Source organism: Mauremys mutica, chromosome 1, assembly GCF_020497125.1.
Source record: "Mauremys mutica isolate MM-2020 ecotype Southern chromosome 1, ASM2049712v1, whole genome shotgun sequence".
NCBI lineage: Eukaryota > Metazoa > Chordata > Testudines > Geoemydidae > Mauremys > Mauremys mutica.
The window spans coordinates 132,970,755-132,998,196 of NC_059072.1; the positions used below are offsets into that span (position 1 = coordinate 132,970,755).

General features: G+C 46.1%; 1 protein-coding gene across 2 annotated transcripts in view; it reads left to right on the forward strand.

Moving 5' to 3' along the window:
• Window positions 1-749: 749 nt before the first annotated feature.
• LOC123354394 (rho guanine nucleotide exchange factor 5-like) overlaps window positions 750-27,442 on the forward strand; it is a 63,316-nt gene continuing 36,623 nt past the window's right edge. The window contains exons 1-2 of one of the 2 annotated variants that reach the window (XM_044996441.1): window positions 750-918; window positions 2,287-2,391. In XM_044996441.1, the coding sequence (XP_044852376.1) occupies window positions 2,332-2,391 (60 nt within the window). In that variant the 5' untranslated portion in view covers window positions 750-918; window positions 2,287-2,331. Of the gene's footprint in view, window positions 919-1,983; window positions 2,129-2,286; window positions 2,392-27,442 lie in introns of those variants that run through there. The other variant, XM_044996431.1, reaches the window with a different exon arrangement.

Genomic DNA, 27,442 nt, shown 5'->3' on the forward strand with positions numbered 1-27,442 from the left:
TTGCTCGGTTGCCACTATTGGTGCTCAGCCTTATAGTTTCTTGGCTCCTCGGAGCTAAGATCAAGTGTAAGTAGTCTCTTGGCTTATCATACACTGAGTGTCTTGATGTTTTTGGTCTTTTGGCCCCAAGATGAAAACCTTGTCTGTGTGTCCTGGACCGTGAAGTACACACATTATCTTTTAAGTTATATTTGTTCAACAGGATATTCTGCTTTTATAGAAGACCCTTATTTGGTTAGTTTGAAAGAAAATAATTGTTGTTTTATGGTGTCTGTTTTAAGTTAGTCTCTGACTCAAAAAATCAGCATGATCTGATTTACTAGTTAGTGATGGTTAATGCAAGTCTCGGAGGTTTTTAGTTTAGGCTTTTGGCTGTGGGGAGGGAGCAGAGCAAAAAAGAAGCTTAAGATGTATAGTAGGGAAGAACCTAGAGGGACAGGAGCAGTCTCAACCTCTGAAAAGGTGTGTTGGACAGGTGGGCTGTATGTGGGGAGAGAGGTCCTTGGAATCTCACCTTTCTGATTTTTTTTTAAAATAAGATTTTAGCACTTGTGATTTTGAAGACAGCTTTGGAGACATGATCCTGGTGTAACTGATGTAATGATAAAACAACAAGGAATCCTTCTGACACCTTAGAGACTAACAAATTTATTTGGGCATAAGCTCACAGGTGGGCTCTATGTGGCCAGAAAATCCATTGCTAGCTCACCTTTTTCTTTTCTTTTCAAGTATGTTTCCAGAGCTCCTGGATCCAAGAAACCCTTGAAAATGTGTCCCTGGTGTAACTGATGCTGATGAGTCTGCAGATTGCCTGGAACAATAGCTCTGTGTGGGGTGAATTTCCTCAATTGTCTCAATGGTGTGTGAATTTCTTTGCCCCGTGCCAACACCAGCCCACTTGGAGAAGAGCAGAGCAGGGTAAGTCCTGCCGCACAGGTGGCCACTGGGATGGATTTGTGGTTAAGTACCGGGGCTCCCTGTGATACTGCTCCTTTCTCTCTGCAGGATGGAGTCTGAGAGGACCCCTGCAACTATTCTTGCTGCTCCTGAAAGAGTGAAGTGGGGTGTGGTGGGGTCTTTTGCTGCTCCTTGGGACAGAAATTTGCCCCATCCCACTGCTTCCTTTCTGGTGCGGAAAAGGGGGGTGGTTTCCTTCCAGTTCTGTTCTTTGTGAGAGTACAGCCCGAGTGTGAAGGCCAAGAAATGGGGCTGGGCTATTACAGGGCCCAGGATTGCCTTTATCTGGCCAAGTCTGTGTCTGGGGAGGAGTACATTAAATCTCTAAAGCTGTGGATTTGCTCAGTTGCCACCATGGATGCTCAGCCTTTAGTGGAGCTGAGACAGGAAAAGACACTATTTGCACTGGGGAAGTTAATGCCTTTTTGAAATCTTGAAGTGCAAATAGCAGCTGTGCCTGTTAACACTAGCAGTTGCACTTCTACAACTACAGCAGTGGCTGTAATCCAGAGAATCACCAGCCTAGGCCAGGCCTGAAGTCTTTTGTCCAATTAAAAGCTCCTTTGTCTATCTACTCATGAATGAATACATGTATGAAGACCACAATTGCAAATGGTTCCCTTCCATTCCTCATACTTTGACAAAATTTGTCTCTGATTTTGGAGGTTCAGTGCCATGTCTCCAAAGCCTCCCACCAAGCACCTGTGCTTGGGAGGAGCTGTGGTTTATTCAGTGTCCTCCAATGGGAGCAAGTGCTAATTTGCATACCACAGGTGACCATTAAATACGCCTTTTGACATTATTTTTTGAGAAATACTTGTTAGGAATGAATCATATCATTATTTAATTTCCACTGTTATCTATCAGTTTGAATTACTGTGGGGAGAAGAGAGAGAGGGAGAGCTGGAGTCCAGTCACCCTGGCCTTAGTGGATATCATGCAGGTTTGGGCAGTCACACTGGGCAGTGTAATTTGTGTAATTATAGTGCCCCCCTCCCCCCCCCCCCCCGGGCTATATAACCCTTATTTGGTTAGTTTGAAAGAAAATAATTGTTGTGCTGAGGTGTATTTGTTTTTTTGTATTGTGGCTCTGTTTTTTTATATTAGTCTCTGTTGGGGAAGTATGTGAGAAGAGAGGTTCTTGGTATCTTGCCATTCATTCTTTTGTAAGGTAAGTTTCTAGTACTTATAGTTGTAAAGAAATCCTGGGATACATGACTCTGGTGTAACTAATGGAATGCTGACTCTGCAGACTGCCTGAAACAATAACTCTGTGAGGGGTTAATTTCCCCAGTAGTCTTAATGGCATATGAATTTCTTTGCTCTCAGGGCATTGCCCACAGCAACCTAGTCAAGGACTCTGTGTGAGGCAGGATGAGAAAAGTGGAGCCAGCCGAGTGCTTCCACACAAGCAGTCACTGGGATGGATTTTTGGTAAGTACTAAGGGTCCTTATTATGCTGCTCCTGCCTTTCTGTGGGGTGGAGTCAGAGACAGCCTCTACAGCTAGAGGCTGAGTAATGGCTGTAATACAGTGAATCACCAGTCTAGACCAAGCCTAAAAACATCCATGCACATTTTTTTTTTTTAAAAAATCTGCCTGAAGATGATCACAGGTTTGAAGACTCAGCTGCACACCATTCCCTACCAGCCCATATAGTTTGGGAAAGTTTGTCTCTGATTCTGATTATTTTCCATGGCTACCATCCAGCTGCTTTGCCTAAAAGGGCATGTGGCTTATTCCATGTCTTCCAATGGGAGCAGGTGCTAATTTGCATAGCCAATAAAATTAGTAAGGATGCATTTTTGCCATTATTGTGGAAATCCTTTTTCAGTGTGACTCCCATCATTGCTATTTCCTCTCTACTGTTATGCCTAGAGTTGAAAATACTGTTAGTGAGTGTGTGTGAGAAAGAAATGAGTCGTAGTAGTAGTATATCTCTTCTAGATTTGGGCATTTACTCTGAGGGTATGCCTACACTACCTGCCGGATCGGCGGATAGTGATCAATCTATCAGGGATCGATTTATCGTGTCTAGTGTAGATGGGATAAAATCGATCCCCGATCGCTCTGCTGTCGACTCCAGAACTCCACTGCGGCGAAAGGCGGAAGCGGAGTCGATGGGGGAGTGGCAGTGGTTGACTCGCTGCCATCCTCACGGCCAGGTAAATCAACCTAAGATACGCCGACTTCAGCTACGCATCTCTTAGGTCGACCCCCGCCCGCCCCCCCCAGTGTAGACCTATCAAGAGAATCATAGTTTGTGTAGCTGTAGCTCTTTGTTGTTGTTGTTGTTGTTCAGTAGTGTTTCTTGTTTTTGACAGAAACTCTTATTAGGCTAGTTGGAAAGAAATTAATTGATTTCTCTGTCTTCTGCTGTGTAAATATGTTTACTTTTATAATTTAGAAATAAAATTTAATATAATGGCTCAGCTATTCTAATTTATTATTTTTTTAACAATCTCAGCTGGATATGCCCATGCTGATGTAACCTAGTCTTACTCCACGTGTTGTCAAATGGAGTAATCCCACATTAAACTCCTTATAACCTTGTTTTGTTTCCTATTGTGGTGTATCCAACCATCTGACCATTTCAACATCGTCATTACCATGGTGGACAGCATACTGATTTCCTTTCTTGCAGCTGGCCAAGTCTCTTTTCCATTGATTAAGATAGGTTGAATTACAGTTTTATATGCTATGCCTTTTAATAATATTGACATCTTTTTGTCATGGAGAAGCGCGGTCAATTCCCACCATTTGTACCAAGCAGCTTTAGTATGATGCCAGGCATCATTCAGGATGGCACCATCATTAGAAACCATTGATCTTAGGCATTTAAATTTTCACTCTTCTGACCTCTCCGACTGTGATATCCTTTATGGTGAGTCCTCCACCCTCAGTTATCTTAGGTTTGTCTTACCAACATCCACTATAAACCCAGCCTGCTTAAAACTATGTTGCCTCTGTTCAGAATTGGTTGGCAGGGCCTCTCAATCGTCTGTTAATAACATAGACATAGCTGAGTCTATATATATGCAAACAGTTCCCTTTGTATATTTTCATTTATCACATCCATGACAAAAAAGGCTCAATACTGATTTCTGATGAGGGCCAATGTGTCCTGGAAATTCTTTATTGTAGCCCCATTTAATTTTGACTACAATATTCACTCTATCATACATATCCTGGAAAGATGGACATATCTTTCCAGCACACCTCTTTGCCACAAACTCCACTAACCTAATTCTCTTGGTACATGATCATGACCTTTTCCAGAGCCACAGAAAACATACCCAGTTGCAGTATCTTTTTTCTCTGAACTAGTGCTGTTGATTAATCTCAGTTAACTCACGTGATTAACTAAAAAAAATTAATTGCTATGAAAAACAATAATCGCCATCATTCACAGTTTTAATTGCACTGTTGAACAATAGAATACCAATTGCAATTTATTAAATATTTTGGATGTTTTTCTACATTTTCAAATATATTGATTTCTGTTACAACACAGAAGTGTACACTGCTCACTTTATATTATTATTTTTATTACAAATATTTGCACTGTAAAAATGATAAACAGTATTTTTCAATTCACCTCATAGAAGTACTGTAGTGCATTCTCTTTGTCATGAAAGTGCAACTTACAAATATTGATGGGTTTTTTGTTACATAACTTCACTCAAAAACAAAACAATGCAAAACTTTAGAGCCTACAAGTCCACTCAGTCCTACTTCTTGTCAGCCAATCGCTAAGACAAACAAGTTTGTTTACATTTATGGGAGATAATGCTGCCCACTTCTTATTTACAATGTCACCAGAAAGTGAGACCAGGCATTTGCATGGGACTTTTGTAGTCAGCATGGCAAAGTATTTGCGTGCCAGATTTGCTAAACATTTGTAGGCCCCTTCATGCTTCAGCCACCATTCCAGAGGACATGCATTAATTAAATTTGTGACTGAACTCCTTGGGGGAGAATTGTATGTCTCCGGCTCTGTTTTACCTGCATTCTGCCATATATTTCATGTTATAATAGTCTCAGATGATGACTCAGCACATGTTCTTCATTTTAAGAACACTTTCACTGCATATGTGACAAAACGCAAAGAAGGTACCTGTGATGTTGCATTCTATATAATTTTATAAAAATATGCTAATGAGTGTGAATATAATGTAACTGGAATATGCTTCATGCAAAAGGTCTCCTGTAAGGTATCATTACAAAGCTTATAATCTACTGAGTGTGGTCATCCTATTTGTATAAATGTATCACTCTTGTATCTAAAACTAGAAATATGAAATATAATTCTGAGGTCCTATTGTTATGCAAAGCGTGGGCCATTAATGGTGGTTTGGAATCTTGATGGATCCCATCAACCAGGACAATTGACTGTGGATGGCTCTGTTTGCTTGCAAGCCTTCCTGTGAGTCAGGCTGGAAGGAATGAGGGCTTGGAGTCTTACAATGACATGTGATCATGTCACCTGAACTGGAATCCATCTTTAACCTGGTGCTTTTCCATTTAGAAGGAGGAGTGGGAACCCAGGGAGGAACAAAGGATTCCCGCCTTGTGCAAAAGCTATATAAGGGAGTGGAACAGAACAAAGGGGGCTGCAATCATGAGAAATCCCCTAGCTACCACCTGAGCTGAAACAAGGGCTGTACCAGGGGAAAGGATTATACCCAGACTAGGAGGGCATCCGGTCTGTGATAGATGCTTATTGAAACATCTGAGGGTGAGATTTTTATCTGTATTCAGCTTTCTTACTGTATTGGTTTAGACTTGCGTGTTTTATTTTGTTTGGTAATTTACTTTGTTCTGTCTGTTATTACTTGGAACCACTTAAATCCTACTTTTTGTATTTAATAAAATCACTTTTAATTTATTAATTAACCCAGACTATGTATTAATACTGGGGGGGGGGGGGCAAACAGCTGTGCATTTCTTTCTATCAGTGTTATAGAGGGTGAACAATTTATGAGTTTACCTTGTATACGCTTTATATGGAGTAAAACGGATATTTGGGTTTGGACCCCATTGGGAACTGGGCATTTGGGTGTTGGAGACAGGAACACTTCTTAATCTGTTTTCAGTTAAGCCTGCAGCTGTTGGGGGACGTGGTTCAGACCTGGGTCTGGGTTTGTAACAGGCTAGTGTTTCTGGCCTAAACCAGCCAAGGCACTGAACCCCCAAGCTGGCAGGAAAAATGGATTAGAAGTAGTCTCAGCACATCAGTTGGCCATTCCCAAGGGGTTTTCTGTGATCCAACCCATCACTGTACCAATGTGAGATTTCTGAAGATAGCTACAGCACTTGACCCAAGGTTTAAGAATCTGAAGTGACTTCCAAAATCTGAGAGGGATGAGGTGTGGAGCATGCTTTCAGAAGTCTTAAATGAGCAGTACTCTAATGCGGAAACTACAGAAACCAAACCACCAAAAAAGAAAATCACACTTCTCCTGGTTACATCTGACTCAGAGGATGAAAATGAACAAGCATCAGTCCGCTCTGCTTTGGATTGTTATCAAGCAGAACCTGTCATCAGCATGGACGCATGTCCTCTGGAATGGTGGTTGAAGCATGAAAGGGCATATGAATCTTTAGCGTATCTGGCATGTAAATATCTTGCAATGCTGGCTACAACAGTGCCATGTGAATGCCTGTTCTCACTTTCAAGTGACATTGTAAATAAGAAGCCAGCAGCATTATCTCCCATAAATGTAAACAAACTTGTTTGTCTGAGCAATTGGCTGAACAAGAAATAGGACTGAGTGGACTTGTAGGCTCTAAAGTTTTACATTGTTTTATTTCTGAATGCAGGGTTTTTTTGTACATAATTCTACATTTGTAAGTTCAACTTTCATGATAAAGAGATTGTGCTACAGTACTTGTATTAGGTGAATTGAAAAATACTATTTCTTTTGTTTTATAGTGCAAATATTTGTAATAAATATTTAAATAAATGGTATTCTATTATTGTTTAACAGTGCAATTAATCACAATTATTTTTTTTAATCACTTGACAGCCCTTCTCTGAACTTCTCCATGAGGATTCTTAGTGCAAACTCATATCCACACTGACCCTTCCAAGTTTCAACCATTATTCGCAGATGCTTTATAATAATCTTCTCCAATACTTTCATAGCACGTGATGTCAGCTTAACTGGGCAATAATTAGCTCACAGTATAATATCTGCTTTATGTTTAAAAATAGGCACCACAAAGCTTTTACACCATTCATCTGGTATTTTCCTTTTCTTAAGGATATCATTGAACAAATTTGCAAGATACTAGATGCCTTCCCTTCCCAGTGACTTCACCGTATCCATTGGTACTTCATCTGGCACAGGTCCTAAGTGCCTCTGCAAACTCTTCCTTGCTTATCAATCTATCATGCCCTGGATTGGCTTCCACATTCTTGATTCTTCCCTTGGGTTGTCCTCATTTATTACTCTTTCAAAATAAAAATTGAGGGTTTGTGTGTTTCAAAAATGATTAGCTGGGGCATTTCTGTGTATCTCTGTGGGGTGGTAGATTAATTTGTTGGCAGGTGGTTTGTATACGAGGAAGGGAGGGCAGGGATGGATTGAGGCCTAGGCACTATTGGCCAATGCCTAGGACAACAGTTGCTCATATTATGTGACTACATCAGTATTTCACCCTTTGGGTTTGCTTTGTTAAAATACATTTCCATCTCTTGTAGTAGTGAAGAAAAGCTTGAAGACATGATCTCAGTGTAACCAATGCAGGAATGTTTGCCTGAGTGTGCTGACAGCCTGAAAAAGCAGCTCTGTGGAGGGTGAATTTCCCCAACTGTCTCAGTGGCATGTTGAGTTCTTTGCCCTCAGAGCCAGGCCAACGCCAACCCTGCCAAGGTGTGTGGCAGGAGGAGAAGAGCGCAGCAGGCCAAGTCCTTCCACGCATGCAGCCACTGCTATGGATTTCTTTTGTCTGCCAAGGGAGCCTCTGCTGCTGCTACTCCTGCCTCTCTGCAGGGTCTATTCCCGCTGCTCCTTAAAGATGGGGAGAGGGGAGGCTGCTACCATTCTTTGCGGGAGAAAGTGGTCCTGTGCCGCTGCTCCTGTCTCTGCAGGTGGGGAAGAGGGCTCCCATGCAATGCTATTCCAAGTGGAGGGGCAGGGAATAAGGTAAGGCCACAATGAGGCCCCTGGTTGTCTTAATCCAGCCATGTGAGTGTTTGTGTTGTGGTGGAGGAGGCAGTACATTAATTCACTGGGAGCTAGAATTAGGAATAACAGCATTTATTGATGGGGGTTACCAGCTTCTCTTCTTTGGGTTGGGTTCCAGTAATACGACAGAGGACCTGCCATGAACTCACCAATGGGTTGAGAACACCTGTGCCATTGGCAATCACTCTACAATCTTGTCTAGACTGGGGATTTGCACACTTGCAGCCATTGGTGTAAACAAGCAATGCCAGTATTTGCACATCTGGACACTGCTGCTTCTTGAAACTCTGGGGTAAGCTCCACTGGTGCAAATAGCAGCTTTGCCTGACAACGTTAAAGCTTGCACTACTACAGCTACACCAACGGCTGAATCAGCAGTCTAGGCTAGGCCTAAAATCAAGTTACTTTTTTTTTGTGCATGTAAATGTTGGCGAGTACAAAGACCCCAGAGGCAAACCTTCCCCCTGCCACTCTTCGTTGTTGGCATCTGAATGTTATCTTGGGGGCTCAGGTACATTTCTCAGAGACCCCTATCCAGGCCATCTGCCTGAGAGGGGCAGGGCCTAGCGAGTGTCCTCCAATGGGAGGAAGGGCTAGTTTGCAAACCAGGTAGGAGTATTAAGTATGCCTTTTGACATTATTTTAGGAGTAATTCCTTGTAAGTACTTGCTGCTTCAACTGTACTTTGAGGCCCTAGATTTGAAAATCCTGTAGATTAGTGGTTCTCAAACTAGGGCCGCCGCTTGTTCAGGGGAAGCCCCTGGCAGGCTGGGCCAGGCTGGTTTGTTTACCTGCCGCGTCCGCAGGTTCGGCTGATTGTGGCTCCCACTGGCCACGGTTCACCGCTCCAGGCCAATGGGGGCTGCAGGAAAGGTGGCCAGCATGTCCCTCGGCCCGCACTGATTCCTGCAGCCCCCATTGGCCTGGAGCGGTGAACCACGGCCAGCGGGAGCCGTGATCAGCTAAACCTGTGGACGCGGCAGGTAAACAAACTGGCCTGGCCTGCCAGGGGCTTTCCCTGAACAAGCGGCAGCCCTAGTTTGAGAACCACTGCTGTAGATAACTGTGAGACATGTTACTCTGAGCTTAGTGAGAACAGGCATTTACATGTCACTCTGAGCTTAGTAATGGTTGTTCGGGGGGTGGGAGGAGGTAAGTAGTCACTCTAAGAAGCATAACTTTTATTAGTCTATTTTTTTAAGTGTTTATTCAATAGGTTTTCTTTTTGTTATAAGGAAGCCATTGGGGGTGGTGGGGGGGAGCGCTGACATAATTACAAGGGTTTTTGTTTTTAATTTTGGGTATTATCAATTTTGGTGTCTTATATTTAAACTCTGAGTTACTTTAAGGTTCGGAACTTTCAAGATGCATTCAGATTAAGATAATTTCCCCTGGTAGAGATAGTTAGTGTCCTAGAATACAGGTAAAGTCTAGGACTGTGAGTACTCTGGGTGTCTGTGTGTTTGTAATGTTGAGGTGGGTCTTTTTCCTCAGACTTTGAATCTCTCTGTAGCTAGAGAGCTGTTTAAAGCACAGGCTGTTCTTTCTGAGATGTTTGGAACTACCTGGTGTGTCTTGGCACCACCATAAACCAACAGTAAATAACAATCAGATCAGCCCAATTTTGGCAGTTTTCTTCTATAGGTGACACTTTTTGCAAATTATGAAATGAGCTAATTTGCATATTTGCCAATTTTTATATATATATATATATAGCCAGAAACTCAAGCTGATAGGCAGAATACCTTATTCAAAGCAGTGGTGCAGTGGGCCATGGAGCTGCACAAAGCTCTGGCTGGGACAAGTGGGTGGGTGTTTGGTGGGAGGGGAAGATGCTGAGTGGGAAGCTGATGTGGGGTGTAGGTAGGTCAGTCCCTGGGACTGTTGGTATTGTTGGCACACAAGGTAGGCAGGGCTAAAGCTCCAGGGAACTTCTGGGAGAGTAGACGGTGCTGGGGCTGCTGGTGGGGAGCAAGTGCATGCGGTGGAGAAAAGGATGCTGGGGTAGGGGGTCTGCTGGATGGGAGGGTAGGTGGGTACTAGGACTCCTGGAGGAGGAGGTGCTGGGACTGCTGAGAGGATAGGGGTCTCTTGCAGTTAGGGGCTGCTGGGGTGAAGGGACTGTTCAGTTACTGTGATTTGTGCTGGAGAAGCCTTCCCCTCCCCACTCCACCCCCCGCCCCCGGTGGTGCTGGTCCTGTTGCTGCTGCAGTCTTCCTCCTATCACCACTACTGCTGCCTCCCAGCTGCAGTGCCCACTCCTGGCTTTGATCCACCAGGGAGAGCTGTTGCACCCCAGCAGTAGCTAGTGGCCACAGGCACAACTGCAGGCAAATGCCTGCTTCCTTCCTGCAGCTGTGCTAACTATGTTGCAAGAAGAGGCCCAATCCCTTGACAGAATCCATCCTGATCAGACTGTCTGTCTGCCAGATGTGCAGAGTGCACTCATCACTAGACTTTACCTTGTCAATCTGAACACCTTTGTTAAATATTGGGGAAGAGTCAATATGGCTTTGGTGAGGCATGACTCTCCTTTACAAATCTATTAGCATTCTCTAAGGATGACAAGAAATATGTAGATAAGGATGATCCAGTTGACATAGTGTGCTTGGATTTTCAGAAAAACTTGACAAGGTCCCATGACTACTTAAGGAAATTAAGTAGTCATGGGATAAAGGAAGGTCCTTTCATGGATCATAACTAAGGCTACGGTTTAGTCACGGGTATTTTTAGTAAAAGTCATGGCCAGGTCATGGGCAGCAAACAAAAATTCATGGCCCGTGACCTGTCCATGATTTTTACTATATATCCCTAACTAAAACTTGGGTGGGGGCTGCGGGTGCTGGGGGAGGGGTGGCCCAGGACCCTCGCTGGTGTTGGGAGAGGGGGCCGGGAGGTGGCGCCTGGCCCGGGACCCCCACTGCTGCTGGGGGAAGGGCAGGCTGTGGAGCACAGCCTGAGACCCCTGCTGGTGCTGGGGGGGGGAGAGTTGTCGGGGCTGGCAGGCTTCCTGCCAATGGGAGCTGTGGGGGGTGGCGCTTGCGCGTGTGGACAGCTCGGAACCCCCTGGTTGCCCCTCCCCTAGGGGCTGCAGGGACATGCCGGTAGCTGCAGGGATCCTGGGACAGCCCCTAAGCCACCACCAACCGGTGACTTCTGTGACCTCCATGACAGACACACAGCCTTAATCATAACTGGTTAAAAGACAGGAAACAAAGGGTAGGGACAAAATGGTCAGCTTTCACAATGGAGAGTGCTACATAGCGATGTCCCCCATGGGTCTGTACTGGGACCGCTACTGTTCAATATATTCATAAATGATCTGGAAAAAGGGGTAAACAGTGTTGTGACAAAATTTGCAGATGATAACTAGCCTGGGTAGTTTTGTAAGTCCAAAGCAGATGCTGAAGAGTTATAAAGGGATCTCACAAAACTGGGTGACTGGGCAACAAAATAGCAGATGAAATTCAATGTTGATAAATGCAAACTAATGCATATTGGAAACCATAATCCCAACCATACATACAAAATGATGGGATTTAAATTAGCTGCTACTACTCAAGAAAGAGATCTTGGTGTCATGGTGGATAGTTCTCTGAAAACATCTGCTCAATATGCGGATTCAAATCCTTCTTCTCCCTGATGTGAAGCAGGGTCTTGAACCCAGGTCTCCATCTCAGTGCCTAACCACAGGGTTATAGAGTCATCCTCTCTGTCTCATTGACCTAGTCATAGGCAGTGCCAGGTTTACAATGGTGCCAGTAGCTCCATGGAGCTGGGCCCATGCTCAGAAGCCCAGTGCACATCTAGCTCCAGTAGGGTGACCAGATGTCCTGGTATTTAGGCATTTGTCCTGCGTCCCAACCGATGTTTGGTCAGGATGCAATTTGTCCCGATATTTTCTTCCTCTCATCTGGTCACCCTAAGCTCCAGGCCTGTGGGGCCCCACCTGTCTGCCCGGAGCTGAGCCGCCTGGGACTGGTGCAGAAGCCTGGCCAGCCTCAGACTGGGGGGAAGGGACAGTGTGGGGGGCTTGTCTGGGCCCTTCCAGGCAAGTGTGTCTTGAGGGAGCCCGGCCGGGGCAGACCTTGGCCTGGCTGATCGCACCACTCCTGAAGGGACAGAGCAATTCCTGGCCCCGGGACCAGCCCTGGTTGCGCTGCCGGCTCAGTCCAGCAGACACAGTCACCTCCCAGCAGGGCTGGTGATTGCAACCGGGAGGCACAGAGTGGGGGAGTGGGTCTCTGGGGAGTCTGGGGGGAGGTGCTGGACTGTAAGGGGGCAGGGAAGATGTGTGTGTTGGGGCAATAGGGAGTGGGGGGTCTGTGGGGGGTGCTGGGAAGTTGTGGTGGGGCTGCGGGCAGGGGAGTGCTGGGCAGGGGGGGAGGTGTGCAGGGCGCTGTGCATTTCTGGGCAAGGTCTGGGGGGGCACTGGGCATAGTGGGTCCTGGGGGCTCTGGCCATAAGGAGTGTGGGGGGGGTGTTGGGCCTGCCCCCCAAGGGGAAGGGGCATGCTGGCATCACAGGGCCACTGTACGTCTGACAACTGCCAGTTTGTAAATAGTGCCCTCGCACTGGGCTGGGCGGAGCAGGGCCGCCCCTGCCATGCCCCTGGCTGGCTCCTCGGTCTGGGGACTGACCTCCCTGTGCCACGCTCCATTGCCTCCATGGGGGCCCACAAATACGTTTGGCGCCAGGCCCACAAAATCCAGCCCTGCCTAACTGTCCCTGTGCAGTGCACAGGGAGCCTGGGCACCTAACTTGGGACTGTGAATTCCACTAGGTGGCAGAACACCTAAAAGTTAGGCACCGCCATGCTGAGCCTTTTTCCTTTGTGGATCTAGTCCCCAACTGTGCCTTTGAAAATCTCCCCCAGTATTAATCAGAGCTAACTGTAGGCTTTGCACCCTGCTATACTGTTACCTCCCCATGCTACCCTTTTCCAAAGGCTGTTAAACACTTGTCATGATCTCTAATTTGCTGATGAACTCGCTGACAAAATGAAAAGTAGAAGTGCCTCATAAACAAACATGTTTCAGTGTCTGGGGTCTCCAGCACTCTGAGGCCAGGGAGGAATTCTAAGGCTTCACCTGTACATGCCACGCTAAGCCAGCATGCCGAGGTCACTGCAACCTCATTATATGTGTCATCGCTTGCAACTGAGTCGGTGCATGCAGCCCTCATAGCTTTCCAGACTCAGCGAGAGAGAGTTGACAAAGAATCAGGAAGGAGCCAATCAGAAAAGGAATTCACTGAGACAGACAACAACTTAATCTAACAAGTAGAATTGCTTCCTCAGCTTCCCCAGAAGGGCTGGCCTAATTCCACACCTATCTACATGCTCTCCTTGCAGTCTGAGTGAGCAAAGGTCTAAAATGTAATAAAGGCCCTTTACCAGATAAAGTCCGGTATTCATTTAAGCAACTCCAAGCAAGCATCTGTGCAGTGGAAGAGAAAATTACATTAAGAGTTATCCTGAGAAAAGCATTTTTAGTTCCCTTTCGCTACACACACAAGCAAAGAGCAACAAATAATTACTCTTCTCTACCTGAAATTCTTCCAGCCTTATCCTGATCGTCCTTATGTTGGTCACGTCCAGAGTGAATCTGTTAAAGACAATGGAATTTCATCAGTGTAAAACTGGTGTTGGTTTGATCATATTTGGGCTCCTTATCTCTATGTTGTTTAGAGCATAGTGTAAAATACAAACTTTGTTTTTTTAATACATCATTGAGTTGCAGGTCAGACAGTTTACTTCAACTTTCATCATCTAATCAGGGAGTTGAAACGCAGTTTCACTAGAGATAAGGTGATCATATTTCCAAAACAACCTCCCCCACACACACTTTGGGGGTGATAGTTGTAGGGTCATGAAAAACTAATATAAAAGATTAAAGTACTTTTTATTTTCTAAACATGTGCTTCTGTCACTCCTGCCAATTGCTGATTCCACAATAACATGTGTGTATCTTTCTTATTAGAGTGGATGATTTTTTTTCATGAAACGTTGAGCAAGTGCTAACATTCACTCTGAGCAGAAGGGCAGCACGGATAGCATTTGCACTCATTTGACTTTTCTCATCACTTCAAACACTGTTCGTCACACTGAGTGCTCCTTGTACTGGACTGACTGCAAACACAAAAGCAAATTGTACTTGGTGTAGCAATATGTGTTGAATAAACATTTATTGTATGAAAAAAACCTAATTGTTTGGGAATGAGATGGAAAAACCCAGATATTTCAAGGGTCACAAAAGTAGTTGCTCAAACTCAGAGACATCGTAAAAGAAACTAGGTCAATTTCACCAGAGATTTATTTAGCATAGTGGCTTCTAATGGATAGTATATCTTTATACATAATGGGCAAAATTAAAAATGGTGTTTAAAAGCTCAATCTCTACACAAAAAGTGATTTGAGTCCCAATAATCTGTAATTGCTCTTTGTTTATAGTTTCATTTTTGCTTCATCTTCTTGTGCTGCTGCTTTTTTTTTTCTTTTTTTCCTTTTATTATATTGTCAGTTGACTCCTGACATTCCCTGATGTAACATTATTATAAAATCTACAGTCTGGTAAAGTTCAGTGTCACTTCTATATGGTGCAACTAAATCCTCAGTTTTATACACATATATATATATGCACACACACACACACACATGAGCATTGATGGAAGTGGCGCTTAATTCTTCCACATCAGTGATATTTTCCATGACAATTGTCTCATGATTTTGCATTTTGGATATTAGTAATTTGACAATAGCACTTATATAGCACTTTTCATCAGTAGTTCTCAAAGCACTATACAAAGGAAGTCAGTATCGTTATCCCCATTTTACAGCGGGAGAAACTGAGGCAAAGGGAAGTGATTTGTACAAAGTCACCCAGGGGCCAAACCAGGAATAGCATCCAAAGTCCCAGTCCAGTGCTATATCCATTAGGCAACACTGACTCCTTTCACAGCAGTAAATCAATGGCAGCTGTGGGCACTCAGTACCTTGTGCAAATTAGACACATAATACTTCAAGTTTGGGAGCCCAACAACTGACACACACAAAATTTGGGCCTGGTCCAAAGCCTGTGGAAATCAGTGGCAAGACTTGGATTGGCTTCAATGAGCTTTGGATTAGGACTTTGCTGAACCCTCCTGAAAACGTGGCTGTAAGTGGCACACCTGTGGCATGGGAAATAAGCCTCTGGACTTTATTTAAAAAAACATAAGCTGATTCCACTAGAACGATGGGCCAAAATGCTAACTTGCCCTTTTACTATGCTTTATATCTTACTTGTGGCTGCCTATCTTCCAGATGGAAATATAGTCACAAAGCACCAGCTCCTGAGACCCTTGCTCAGGCAAACTTCTTTTGAAATGAGATCCTCATTGTCACCAGTTAAGCGCGTACTGAAGGCTGCCATCTTTCACTGGGATAGAATCAGGGTGATCTCACTGAAAGAAGCACCAGCAGGATGGATGTAATGATATGTACCAGTAGCCGCTCTTTTTTCTCTTCTGATCCCAGGACATCAATTGTGAGAGGGACATTATCCAAGAGCTGGAACAAAGGGCAGTTGGGATCCATATTATCTCATTTTCCCCTGCTAACTCTTCACCCTGTGCCATCTCATTATCTCCTCTATTGCTCGGGTTTCCATCCTCCCCCCTTTTTTTTTTCATTGTATTCTCACACTCCACTCCTTTTCTGTCTCAAGTGAAGGAACTTCCTCCAGAATCTCTCGAGGGCTACAGCTAGAATGTGGTGGATAACAGAATTTTTTTTGGTTCACTGGCAATTCTGGAAAAAAAATTGAGTTGGGCAGAAATTTTCGGTGAATCAGAAAGTTGAAAAAATTTCATTTGTGGTAAACAAAACATGCATCTGATTTTTGAGCATACTTTACCTGTAAAAAAAGGAAACTTTGAAACAAAAGGGCATTTTGAATTGAAAAATAAAAACATTTCAATCTGAAGGAGTAAAACCGTTTTGATTGTATTTTTGCCATTTGTTTAAGTTTTGTTTTTTACTGAAACAATTTGACAAAATCAACACTAACTCATTTAAAATTTCAGTGGGGCTGAATCTGCATATTTCACCGAAAAAAGTTTTGGCCAAAATATTTCACCCAGCTCTAGCTGCAACCTGCCTAGCAGAGAGCGATAGCCTCTGCATTTCCTCCACATGTAGCTGATTGCTGTCCACCCTCATCCCACCCCTGTGCACAGGGATATGGGGAAGGGTTCATGAGATGATTCCTCAGGGTATTCAACTGACTCATGTTATGCGTGCATCTGTATATGTGTGCTTGTTGTGGGCTGGGAGTTTCAAATGATCTGAAGGCAGTTAGAGTTCCAAACCCCACTGAATTTCTATGGGGTTAGGGTGCCTAATGCCCTTAGACCTTGTTGAAAATCCCAGTGGTAGTCCTTAGGTTCCCCACAGTCTCCTGCTGCAGAAGTGGAGCCCTGCTGCTTCTTCCTTTTATTTCTGTCATCCGCAATGTTGCCAACTCACACAAGATTTGGTGTTTTCTCTTGAGGTCCAGCTGTTGGGACTTGAGACTTGGCATGAGAATATCTGCTTTTGTTTAAAAATAAAGTCTCTAGCTCTCATGCTTGTAGAGAAATGCTTGAAGACATGACTCAAGTGGGCCCTTAAGGCTCAGAAGCCAGAAAGTACAAATTAACCCCCCTCCCATCTCCACTTCTTATTTAAAAATAAAAAACCCTCATGATTTTTAAGCCATTATTTCTTAGGGCCTGATTGTTGAATGGTTGAGGCTGGCAATACTGGATCCGCTTAGGTTTTTAAGGCGAAATAAAAAAGCAAACCAGTTGTGGTTCAACTTTATATTTCTAGATGATACTGGCCCAAGCACTAGCTTTGCCATGAGAAAAATCCCAGACTCAGACTTTTTAGTTTTTAAAAGTGTGGTGACTTCTTAATGGGTAAATAATCTAAAGTTGTAACCTTCCTTCCTGTCTCTCCTTTCATCCCCTCTTGTCTCCCTGTATTATTCTTTCACTTTTCTTTGTGCTCAGCTTTCTCTCTCTCTCTCTCAACTTGGTCTGTGATTGTGAGTTCTGTATTTCCTTACTAGACTCTGCACTGCAGAGAAGACCAATCAGCCTGTAGCTCTCCTTGCTTCCTGTCTCTCCCAGCTAGAGTAGGTGTGCCCTACTCACCTGAAAAGTTAGACACAAATGAAATACCTTCAGCCTCAGGGAAGACAGAAAAACTTAAACCTGATTCCAATTGCAGGAGCAGCTACCGGAACTGGGCTCAAAGCAAAGCACTGGCCCAAAAATCAAGGATGTGACACCCAGCAGGTAAGAGAACCGGATTCTGTCTCTCTTAGCAGTTCTATGGGAGGGAAAACTTTGCTTTATTGCCACATTCCTGGGGGAAATGGAGCGGGAGAGACATGAGGCCTTGTATAGGAATTCCAGCTGAGCCGTGTCAGAAGATTTAATCAAGAATGTAATGGTATCTGACAGGCAACTTCACCAAAGCAGCCAGGAGAGAGGGAGGAGATCGGCCCACCATTTTAGGATACAGAGTGAAATCTCTAGGGAGTATTCCCTCCTGTGGGATAATAAACAGAGGCCTGGTTCTTACGTGTATTTCCCTCCCTCAAGCATAGTCATCAGGGGGCTGAGTTTAATTCTTAAAGTGGATATCTCCCTGGGGACAATATCCGCAGAGTCTGGATTCAGTCTTCACTGGAAACAGACCCCTCAGGAGAGGGCACCCTGGGAGTTCTGGGTTCACTCATAGGCAGATCTGCGTCCTTAGGGACAGTAACAAAGGGGCCTGGTTCAAATCCCAGTGGGTGGAGCCCTGTGGGCAAAGTAACCAGGGGTTCTGTTCAACCTGCAGTGGTTAGAGTGCCCCTAAGTACAAGAAGCAGAAATCCTGGGTTTAATGCCCAAGGAGTAAATCTCCTTTCTTTCCATCCCCCTCCCGGCTCCATCCTCCTGACAATAACTAGGGCCTGAGATCTAGGTCTAGTCCTGGTTTCAGTTTGCAGCAAAGAGTTTAACAGACCCCCCCCCACACTCTGCCCTCCGAGTCTGGTGTCTGCTAACTGTCGGCCAGAGGCGGCCAGTGACTGGGGGCTCTGGACTGTCTGAACTCTGGACACTTTGTTTTCTTCCTCAGTTTATTTGCTGAGTCTTATGACTTTTATGGCATGAAGGAGTTTGCTGGAAGTCAGGAGAGTGAGTTTCAGGGTACACTTCTCCTCTTGCTCTCCCAACAGTTTGGAAATCCCTGCCTTCAGTGCCTCCTCCAGCAACCTTGATGTGATGAGCAAAGACTGGGGGATCACAACAACCTACCTAAAAGCCTTAACACCCGCATTTCTCACTGCACTGTCGCCTCATCCCCATAACACTCACACTTCTTGTTGTGTTTCTGTCACAGATCCAGAGGTTGTATGGGAGCTGGATCAGATCTGGGAAGGAGGCCTCTGTAGGCCCCATGGAGAATACTGGATTGGGAGTGGGAAGGAGAGATTTGTTGAGATGGACTGGTTGTGAGGAGGAGGCATTTGTGACTGTTCCAGGTGTTATAATGGAGATGTATACAGTCAGGGGAGGAGATGGCTGTATGCCAGTTCCTTAGGATATTGCAGAGCTGGATTGGGTCAGAGAAGAGGTTTCTGTGATGTGTTCCTTAGCCATGTTTTGGAGCTGGAGAGCATCAGAAGAGATGGAGCCGGTGACTTGTTAATTGGATAATCTATTGGAGATGGAGTGGCTTAGGGGAGGATCTCCGATCCCATTCCTGGAGGGTGAATATAAGCTTTACTGGTTCAGGGGAAAAGTATATGTGTGATCCATACTCCATTCAGTGAATCGGAACTGAGTAAGGTCTCAGGGAAGAGACACACGTGACCCAGACCATTAAGTTGAAACTGCATTTCAGGAGAAAAACACTCCTCATCCCTATGGATGGACAAACCTTGCCAGCTCAGATCCAGTCCGTCACGCTGCTAACGTGGGATTGTCCCCTGTAGTTCATGTTAGTAGTTCATACAGCAGTCCAGTCATGTGTTAACTGCCCCAAGCAATGGGGCTTCTGAACTTTCTTTGGGAAGCTATTTCACAGCCTAATCAATCTCACTGACAGAAAGTTATTCCTGATATTCAGGCCTTTCCTAATTTCATCCCACTATTCTGAGTCATAGTCTCTTGCATTGCCCTAATTCCTCTCCTTCTTTGGGGTTCACTCTTTTCAAAGACTTCTAGACTGCTATCTAGGGGTGGGTGCATGTGGCAAAAAGTTTTCTACAAATGTTAATCTGAAAAAAAATAAAATGAACTTTCTCCATTTATGTTCATGCCCCTTTTGTGTTCACTTTGCATGGTTATCCTAGCAAGGCACAGTTTAAGAAGGATTGTAAAATATTTATGGAAAGTGATTTTTGAATTCAGACTTCTGAGCATTCACACTAGACATCTCATCAGGGAACCAAAATTTACCTGGTGACTTACGTATCTAATCAAAATGGCTCAAACTTTGTATGGTGAACAAATCTGAAAAAAAGAGTGGCCTGTTGACAGACAATTTCCAACTAGCAAAATGAAGCAAATAAATTGTTTTGAGTTATTCTCCCAGTTCCATGTTATTATGCCCACCACCTAGTGACTGTTTACCTAAATTAAAAATGCTTAGATAATTTAATAGTCTCTTCCCAGAAGTCAATCCCTCCAGTCGCCCTAGTTGTTTTCATTGTTGTAGCTCTTCTCTGAACTCCCTATTTTCTTTCTGCTAATGAGGTACCCAGAAATGAATTCAGTGATACAGATGTAGTTGTGCCCATGTCTGAGCCATGTAGCGAGGGAGCATTGCCTTCCTACTCCAGGTTGTGAAGCCTCTGCTTATGCAGCCCAAAATTAATAGATTCTGAGGCCAGAATGGACCAATGCAATCATCAAGTGTGACCTCCTGTATACCACAGGCTAAAGAACCTCACCTAATAATTTAGATAGCAAGCTCAAAACTTCTGTTTGAACTTTCTGTCAGAAATACACCCAGTCTCGATTTAAAGACTTAAAGTGATGGAAAATCTGCCACATCCACAGATAAATTGTTCCAAATGGTTAATTACCCTCACTGTTACAAATGTGTGCCTTATTATTTCTTGTCTGAATTTGTTTAGCTTCAGCTTCAGTTTCCAGCCGTTGGATCTTGTCATGCCTTTTCCTGCGAGGTTAAAGAGCCATCTGCTATCAGAATTACACAGGGCATTTTTGCTGGAATATTGCATTGCAAACTCATATCTGTTGTCCGTTGTCCAATACATTGTCCATTACCAGTCCCTAAATTTCATGAAGGCTTATGCTGAAGCCTCAAGTGATGCTGTAATTTATGGGGGCGGGAGGGGAGGGGCAGAATATGTAGTTGGGGCACAAATGTGTATCCAAGTCAGTTTGTCCCTCAGTTTCTGTGCTGGGGATGGGGAGTGGGGTCTTAGCAGGACTTGAAAAATGGGATTCTGGTCCGTGTATTCAGGCTGAGGAGGATATTGTTTAATCCCGCAGGGGTGTATTGAAGCTGGATCATGTGAGGAGGGGTAGTGACCTGGTTATGCTGTATCTGACACTCATCATGCCAAAGTTGCTAGGTAACAATGTTCTGCTCTGTGATGTAGGGCTCTTAACTTGTTTTATGGATTGAGTTGTGTGGGTGCAGGTCTGCGATAACCTGTCTGAACTGGTCTTTTCGGCTCACAGGAGTTTCTGGCTCTCCTGCTCATGTAGTTGAATTAGTCCAGTGGTTTTCAAACTTTTTGTATTGGTGACCCCTTTCACACAGCAAACCTCTGAGTGTGACCCCCCTCCTTATAAAAAATGGGGGGGGGGAATTTAATTTAATTTAATTTAATGAGGGCTTGGCAGCTGTCAGCCCCACGGAGTTGACAGCTTGTGACCCCCACATAATCACCTTGCGACCCCCTTGAAAACCTCCTGAATTACTGTCAATAAAAATATTTCTCCCTCCCCACCTAATTCATCTGTTAAGTTTTAAATATTTGTATCCAAATACAACTATAGGGGAATTACTAGAGGGGAGACAGGAGCTGGATTGGATTGGGGCAGCAGCGCCTGTGACACCAGTGCTGAAGGATGGTTCTGAGCTCAGCCAGGACATGGGAAGAGGGTATGTGACCATAACGCTGGAGGATGTATAGGCTGAATAGGCACAGAGAAGGGCAGGGTCTGTGCCCCCCATTCTGGAAAGTGCATCAGAGCTGCCTAGGGTCAGGGGAGGAAGGTGTTGGCTCTGGAGCTGGACAAGATTTAGAACTGGATCAGGACAGAAAGCAGGTTTCTGTGACTTGGTTCTTAGAGGGTGTTTTGGAGATGGACGAGGCCCGGGTAAGAAGGTGTGTAGGGGTCATCAGTGGAAAGTGTATGGGATATGGATGGAACCGGCGAGGAGACATCTGCAACCTGATCCTCAGAGGGCGTGATGGAGCTGGATTGAGCCAGAGGAGGTGGCTATAAACTAGCTCCCCGATGATGTATTCCAGATAGATTCAGCCAGGGAGAAGTGTTTGGTGACCTGGTCACTAGAGAGTGAATGGAAACCTGACTGCGTCAAGCAGAGGACGCAGACACTGGAGGGTATATTTTGAACTGGATTTGGAGGACAGGTGGAACCATCAGCTACTTAGTTACTGAGAGTGCCTCAGAACTGGATCAGATTAGGAAAGGAGAGTCTGTAACCATGCCTTTGTGGTTGTGTCTAAATTGGACTGGGTCAGCCTCAGCCAGGATGTTTCCAGAGCTGGATCAGGTCAGGAGAGGAAGCCTCTGGAGGCCTCTCAAGGGTTAGGGAATGGCAGCTGAATCATTTCACAGGAAGAAGGGCAGCAGCCCAGTTCTGGAAAGTTTTATCTTGATTGCAATGTAGAGATTAGCAGCCTGCTCACTGAAAGGTGTATGGGCAGGGGTGGCAAGTTATATGGGCCCGTGGTGTCTGGGCTCCAGCAGTATTCAGAGCCCAGGGGCCCGGTTCCACCAATGTTCGGGGCTGGGTCTCTCCCCTGGCCCTGCCTGCTGCCCCCACGTGCCTTCCCTGAGTGTCCCCCGGCCCCCCACTTGCTGCTCCCATGCACCTCCCTCGGGCCTCGAAGAGTCCCTGCCTCAAGCAGGCGGCTGCCCCCTGCAGCTCCCTGCTACCGTTCCCGGCATCAACTGCTGCCGCAGGGTCCTAGCGCCCCCGTCCACTAGTGCCAGGCAGGCTGCCCCTGCCCTTCCACCTTGGACCCTTCCCTTTTCCGGCGGGACCCTCCACCAGCACAGGGCCCCCACGCCACCCGCCCGCAGTCACCACTCCTGCCCATGCTGGGCAAGGGGCAGCCCCACCCCCAGTGGGGGGCAGCAGCAGGGGAGGAGGCGCACACATGATGTCAGCCCCCCCCCGGCGCATACCATAGGGGAGGGTTTCCTGGACCTGAGCGGGGCACTAGGAGCACATGCAGTGACAGTGGTGCGGGGTGAGTGTGCCGCTGAGGGGGAAAGAGGGGCCTCTCCCCCAGAGCTAGCTGCTGCTGGCGGGGAGAGGGCTGGGGGGAGTCCTCCTCTCTGGCCCCAGACCCAGAGCACCCTGCCTGCACCCCAAACTCCTCATCTCCAGCCCTGCCCCATCCCAGAGCCTGCACCCCCTGCACCCCAACCCTCTACCCCAGCCCAGATCCCCCTCCTGCACCCTGAATCCCTCATCCCTGGTCCAACCCCGCAGACCTCACCCCTGCACCCACACCCTCTGCCCCATCCCTGAGCCCCTCCCACACCCCAAGCCCCTCATCCCCAGCCTGAGCCCTCATCCCCCCACATCCTAACCCTCTGCCCTAGCCCTGACCCCTCCCACATCCCAAGCCCCTCATCCCCAGCCCTCATCCTCCTGCACCCTAACCCTCTCCCCCAGCCCTGATTCTCCTCCTGCACCGTGAACTCCTCATCCCTGGCCCCAGTCCACAGCCCTCACTCCCACACACCAACCCTCTGCCTGAGCCCCTCCCACAGCCCAAACCCCTCATCACCAGCCCCACCCCAGAGCCCTCACATTTTTACATTATTTTAAAAAAATCTGTATCGGCTTACAAGGCAGATGTGGTGGGGCGGGACTTGGACCCATCCTGGGCACCACCAAAAATTGTACAAATCTGCCGCCCCTGCGTGTGGGATCTGGTCCAGGTCAAAGAAGGAAGTGTTCTGCCCAGGCCTCCTGAGGGTTCTGTTCAGAGCTGATTCCTGGCAGTGGGGTGATAATTCTATGTCTCAAAAGTGCTGGGATAAGAACAAGATCTTTACAAGATGACCCAGGACACAAGAGCTGAGTCTAGGTTACAGGCAGCTGTACAGCATGTTGGATGTTGCCATTGTTCAGGGCTGCCACAAGGTGGCAGGGTGTCCCTGACTCCAATAGCTACTGTTACATCTTCCATCAATAATCAAATCAAATCTACTCAAATCTGTTTTGTTAATATAAAATTAAAATGTTTAGATATGTATTGTAAAGGGGAGAAAACCTTTAAATAAAAAAGGCAAGTATCAAAATAATTTGAAAAACACATACACACCACTTGGTGTTTTCTTATTTTTTATATATATATTTATATATAAACATTCAAACACACTGTATATATATATAGATATTGCCTTGCATTGTTTGTTTTATTCACTTGTTGCTTTGTGTCTGAAACGATATTGTAAGCTCTTTGGAGCAGGGGCAGTCTCTCACTCTGTGTTTTTATGATGCCTAGCACAATCGAGTTTTGATCCTGTGGGTGCTAGTCGTATATAAATAATTAGTAATAATAACTGCCCCTGTCCACTGCCACCATGTGGCCCCACCTCCCCTGTGCACATTCCATGTCAGACATATCCATGCTTACAGTAAGTATTTCAGTCTTGAGAGCTGTTAGAAAATGGTAGGGAAAAAATGTGGTGGAAGTTTTCAGATCACTAACTTTCCATTTTCCTTAGGAAACCATTTGATGAAGGAGGGAGTGTCAGGATTCAGATACAGGCTAGGAGAGGCCAGGGGGAGGAGGTGAAATGTGTTAGAAACATACATACCAGGGTTTTGGGCTTGGGGGACAGCAATGTGTGGAGGCCGCAGTACAGCACAGAACCAAACTGGGGCTGTACTTCATGATACGATTCAGGGAAAGGAGGCTCTGGGAAAAGGACTGATTCAGAGGACAGGTATTCTACCCTCCTAATGAGCCCTCTTCCTCAAGACACAGGTAATGCAGAGACACCATTTCACCTCTGAAGCCATCCAGTACCAGTGTGATGAGCTGAAGAGACAGCTAGAAATGCCAGGTGCTCTCTGTGGACGTCTGGGGTCAACCTTGCCATTGGGTCCTCTGAAGGCATCGTGACATCCGCCAGCTTAGAAGATCCTCTCTGTGCCTAGAGGATTTCCCTTAGGAAGTTTAGACATTCTCAGCGATCCCCCTCTGATTCACCTTCTCCTCTCCTCTCTGCACAGCAAACAATGTTACTTGTTTCCACTTCTCTAGTCCTCTACATACGCAGGGAATGAGGATAAGAAATCTGGATACACACTGGGGCCATGAAGTTGGCTTATCTAGGAACAAGGCCAGACAAGCCAATTTCATCGGCCTGACGTGTGCAGTACCCAGTCACAAGAGTGGGTCCGGACCCTAAAAGGCAGCCTTAGATTGTGATTATGTGGGAGAATAACGTGGCAGCTGAGTTGTCTTCTGGATGTTTTCAGAGCTAGTGAAAAGTAGCTGCCATCTGTCTATCTCCATGCAAAATAGCATGCACCTCTATGGTGCTGCTCTGTACACAACAAAAATAAGGTCAAGGCGTGAAGATAAGCACCAAAGGTAAACAACAAGCAACAGAGACAAGATTTGTTTGTGGCAGTCAGAGCAAAATGGAAAAAAGTGTCTAGTACAAGGGATGGTGGACATGCATGCAGTACAAGCAGGCATTTGACAGAAGCATGTCTTGCCCAGCACTACTAACAAAGCAATACAAAAGCAAAATATATTCATAAGAATACAATAGGGGAGAAGGTGGGGAAAGAGTTCTCTGTTGTCCCTTGATACATCAATTTAAACAGCAAAGTTCTACAATAGATTGATTGGTGACAGTGGAAATGAACAAAAAGCAAATTCAAAATAGAGGCAGGATCCAACTACAGAACTATTGCAGCAAGTCCATGCAAAAAGACTAGTAACCATTCTGTGCTAAAATCAAAAGCTAAGCTTCTTATGCTGAGAGAAACAACACTGTGGCACAGCATAAATTTTCAGGCCTGCATATTGCAAGGGGAAATGTTACTGAGGTAGTAATAATGGTATCGACCTGATAGAGCAGAGATGGGCAAACTACGGCCTGCGGGCCGGATCTGTCCTGCCTGGCCCTGGAGCTCCCAGCCGGGGAGGCTAGTCCCCAGCCCCTCCCCTGCTGTTCCCCCTCTTCCCCCTGCAGCCACACCGGCAGCGCTCTGGGCGGCGGGGTTGTGCGCTCCTGCCGAGCAGTGCGGCAGTGTGTCTGGCTCTGGCCGGGCAGTGAGGCTCCCAGACATGCTGCTCTGAGTGGCATAGTAAGGGGGCTGGGGGGTTGGGTAAGGGGCAGGGGGTCCCGGGAGACAGTCAGGGGACAGGGAGTAGGGGGTGGTTGGATGGGGTGGAGGTTCTGGGGGGCGGTCAGGAGCCAGGGAGGAGGGTGGGTTTGGATAGGCATGGGAGTCCCGGGGGGGCCTGTCAGGGGGCAGGGGTGTGGATATGAGTCAAGGGATGGGGAATGGGAGGGTTGGATAGGCATGGGGTCCCAGGGGGACTGTCAAGGGGTGGGGGTGTGGATACGGGTCAGGGGACGGGGAACAGGGGGTGTTGGATAGGCGTGGCATCCCGGGGGGCCTGTCAAGGGGCAAGGGTGTGGATAGGGGTCGGAGCAGGGGGGTTGGATAGGGGGTGGGGTTCCGGGGGCAGTTAGGGGTGGGGGGTCCCGGGAGGGGTCGGTTAGGGGACAAGGAGCAGGGGGGGGTCGGATGGGTCCAGGGTTCTGAGGGGGGCAATCAGGGGGTGGGAAGTGGGAGGGGGTGGATAGAGGCAGGGGCCAGGCTGTTTGGGGAGGCACAGCCTTCCTTACCTGGCCCTCCATACAGTTTTGCAACCCCAATGTGGCCCTCAGGCCAAAAAGTTTGTTCACCCCTGTGACAGAGCCTTGATCCCATGGTTGAGTTATACAATAGTCTTCAGACAAGGGTTTAAAAAAATGGGTGCCTAAAGTTAAGTTCCTAAATCCACTCCTAAATGAGTCTGGTGTGATTGAACAATTGCAGCGTTGCCACAGCTTGTGATTTTCTTACAAGTATCACAATATTTGGTGGTGGTCTTAAAGCCACAGCTCCTGCAGCTGAGTGATTATGTGAGAATCTCAGCTTTCATTAAAAATGTCTAGCTCTCATGGTTGCAGAGAAAAGCTTGAATATGGGATCTGAGTGTAATCTAAAAGGTTCAAATCAGAAAGCAAAGAAAAAGAGCCTCCAGTTGATCAATTTTTAAAATTTCACTATTTTAAGATAATCTCATCCTTTTGGGGGGCCTGGGTCATGATTTTTGAACACATGGGGTTGGCAATTCTGCAATTGCATTTGAAAGCCACTTATTTAGGTGCCTCACTATGGACTTAGGAGCCTAACTTCAGGCACTCATTTTTGAAAACCTTGGTTTCACTAGCAATTATTCAAAGAGGTAGGTAACTTGTATACAGAAGAGCTTGCAGAAGAAAATCAATGAGGCATTTAGTAGGCGGGAATGGTATAAGCCTGTACACTATAACACAGTGGTTTTCAACCTTTTTTCATTTGCAGGTCCCTAAAAAATTTGAATGGAGGTGCAAACCCCTTTGGAAATCTTAGACATAGTCTGCAGACCCCCAGGGGTCTGCAGACCACAGGTTGAATGAAAACCACTGCTGTAACACATCCCAGCAATGTTCACCACAGGGAGCCACCAAAATGCAGCTACCATATAAAATCTTATTGACTCTGAGAAATAAAATAGCAGAGGAATGTGAGTGTTTGGTTAAAGAGGAGATTATTGAGGAAGTGAACTCACTGAACAACTGGGTTAACAGTATGATCACTGTGATATAGCCAAATATGCTAAGGAGTTATATGGCCCCAAAAGCCGCAGTGCCCCCAACCCTGGTGCACTTGGCGGCACAGTCTGAGCGCCCGGTGGGCAGCGTGGCTCCAGCACCAGCCACCCCAAGTCCCTGTGGGAGACAGGCCAGCA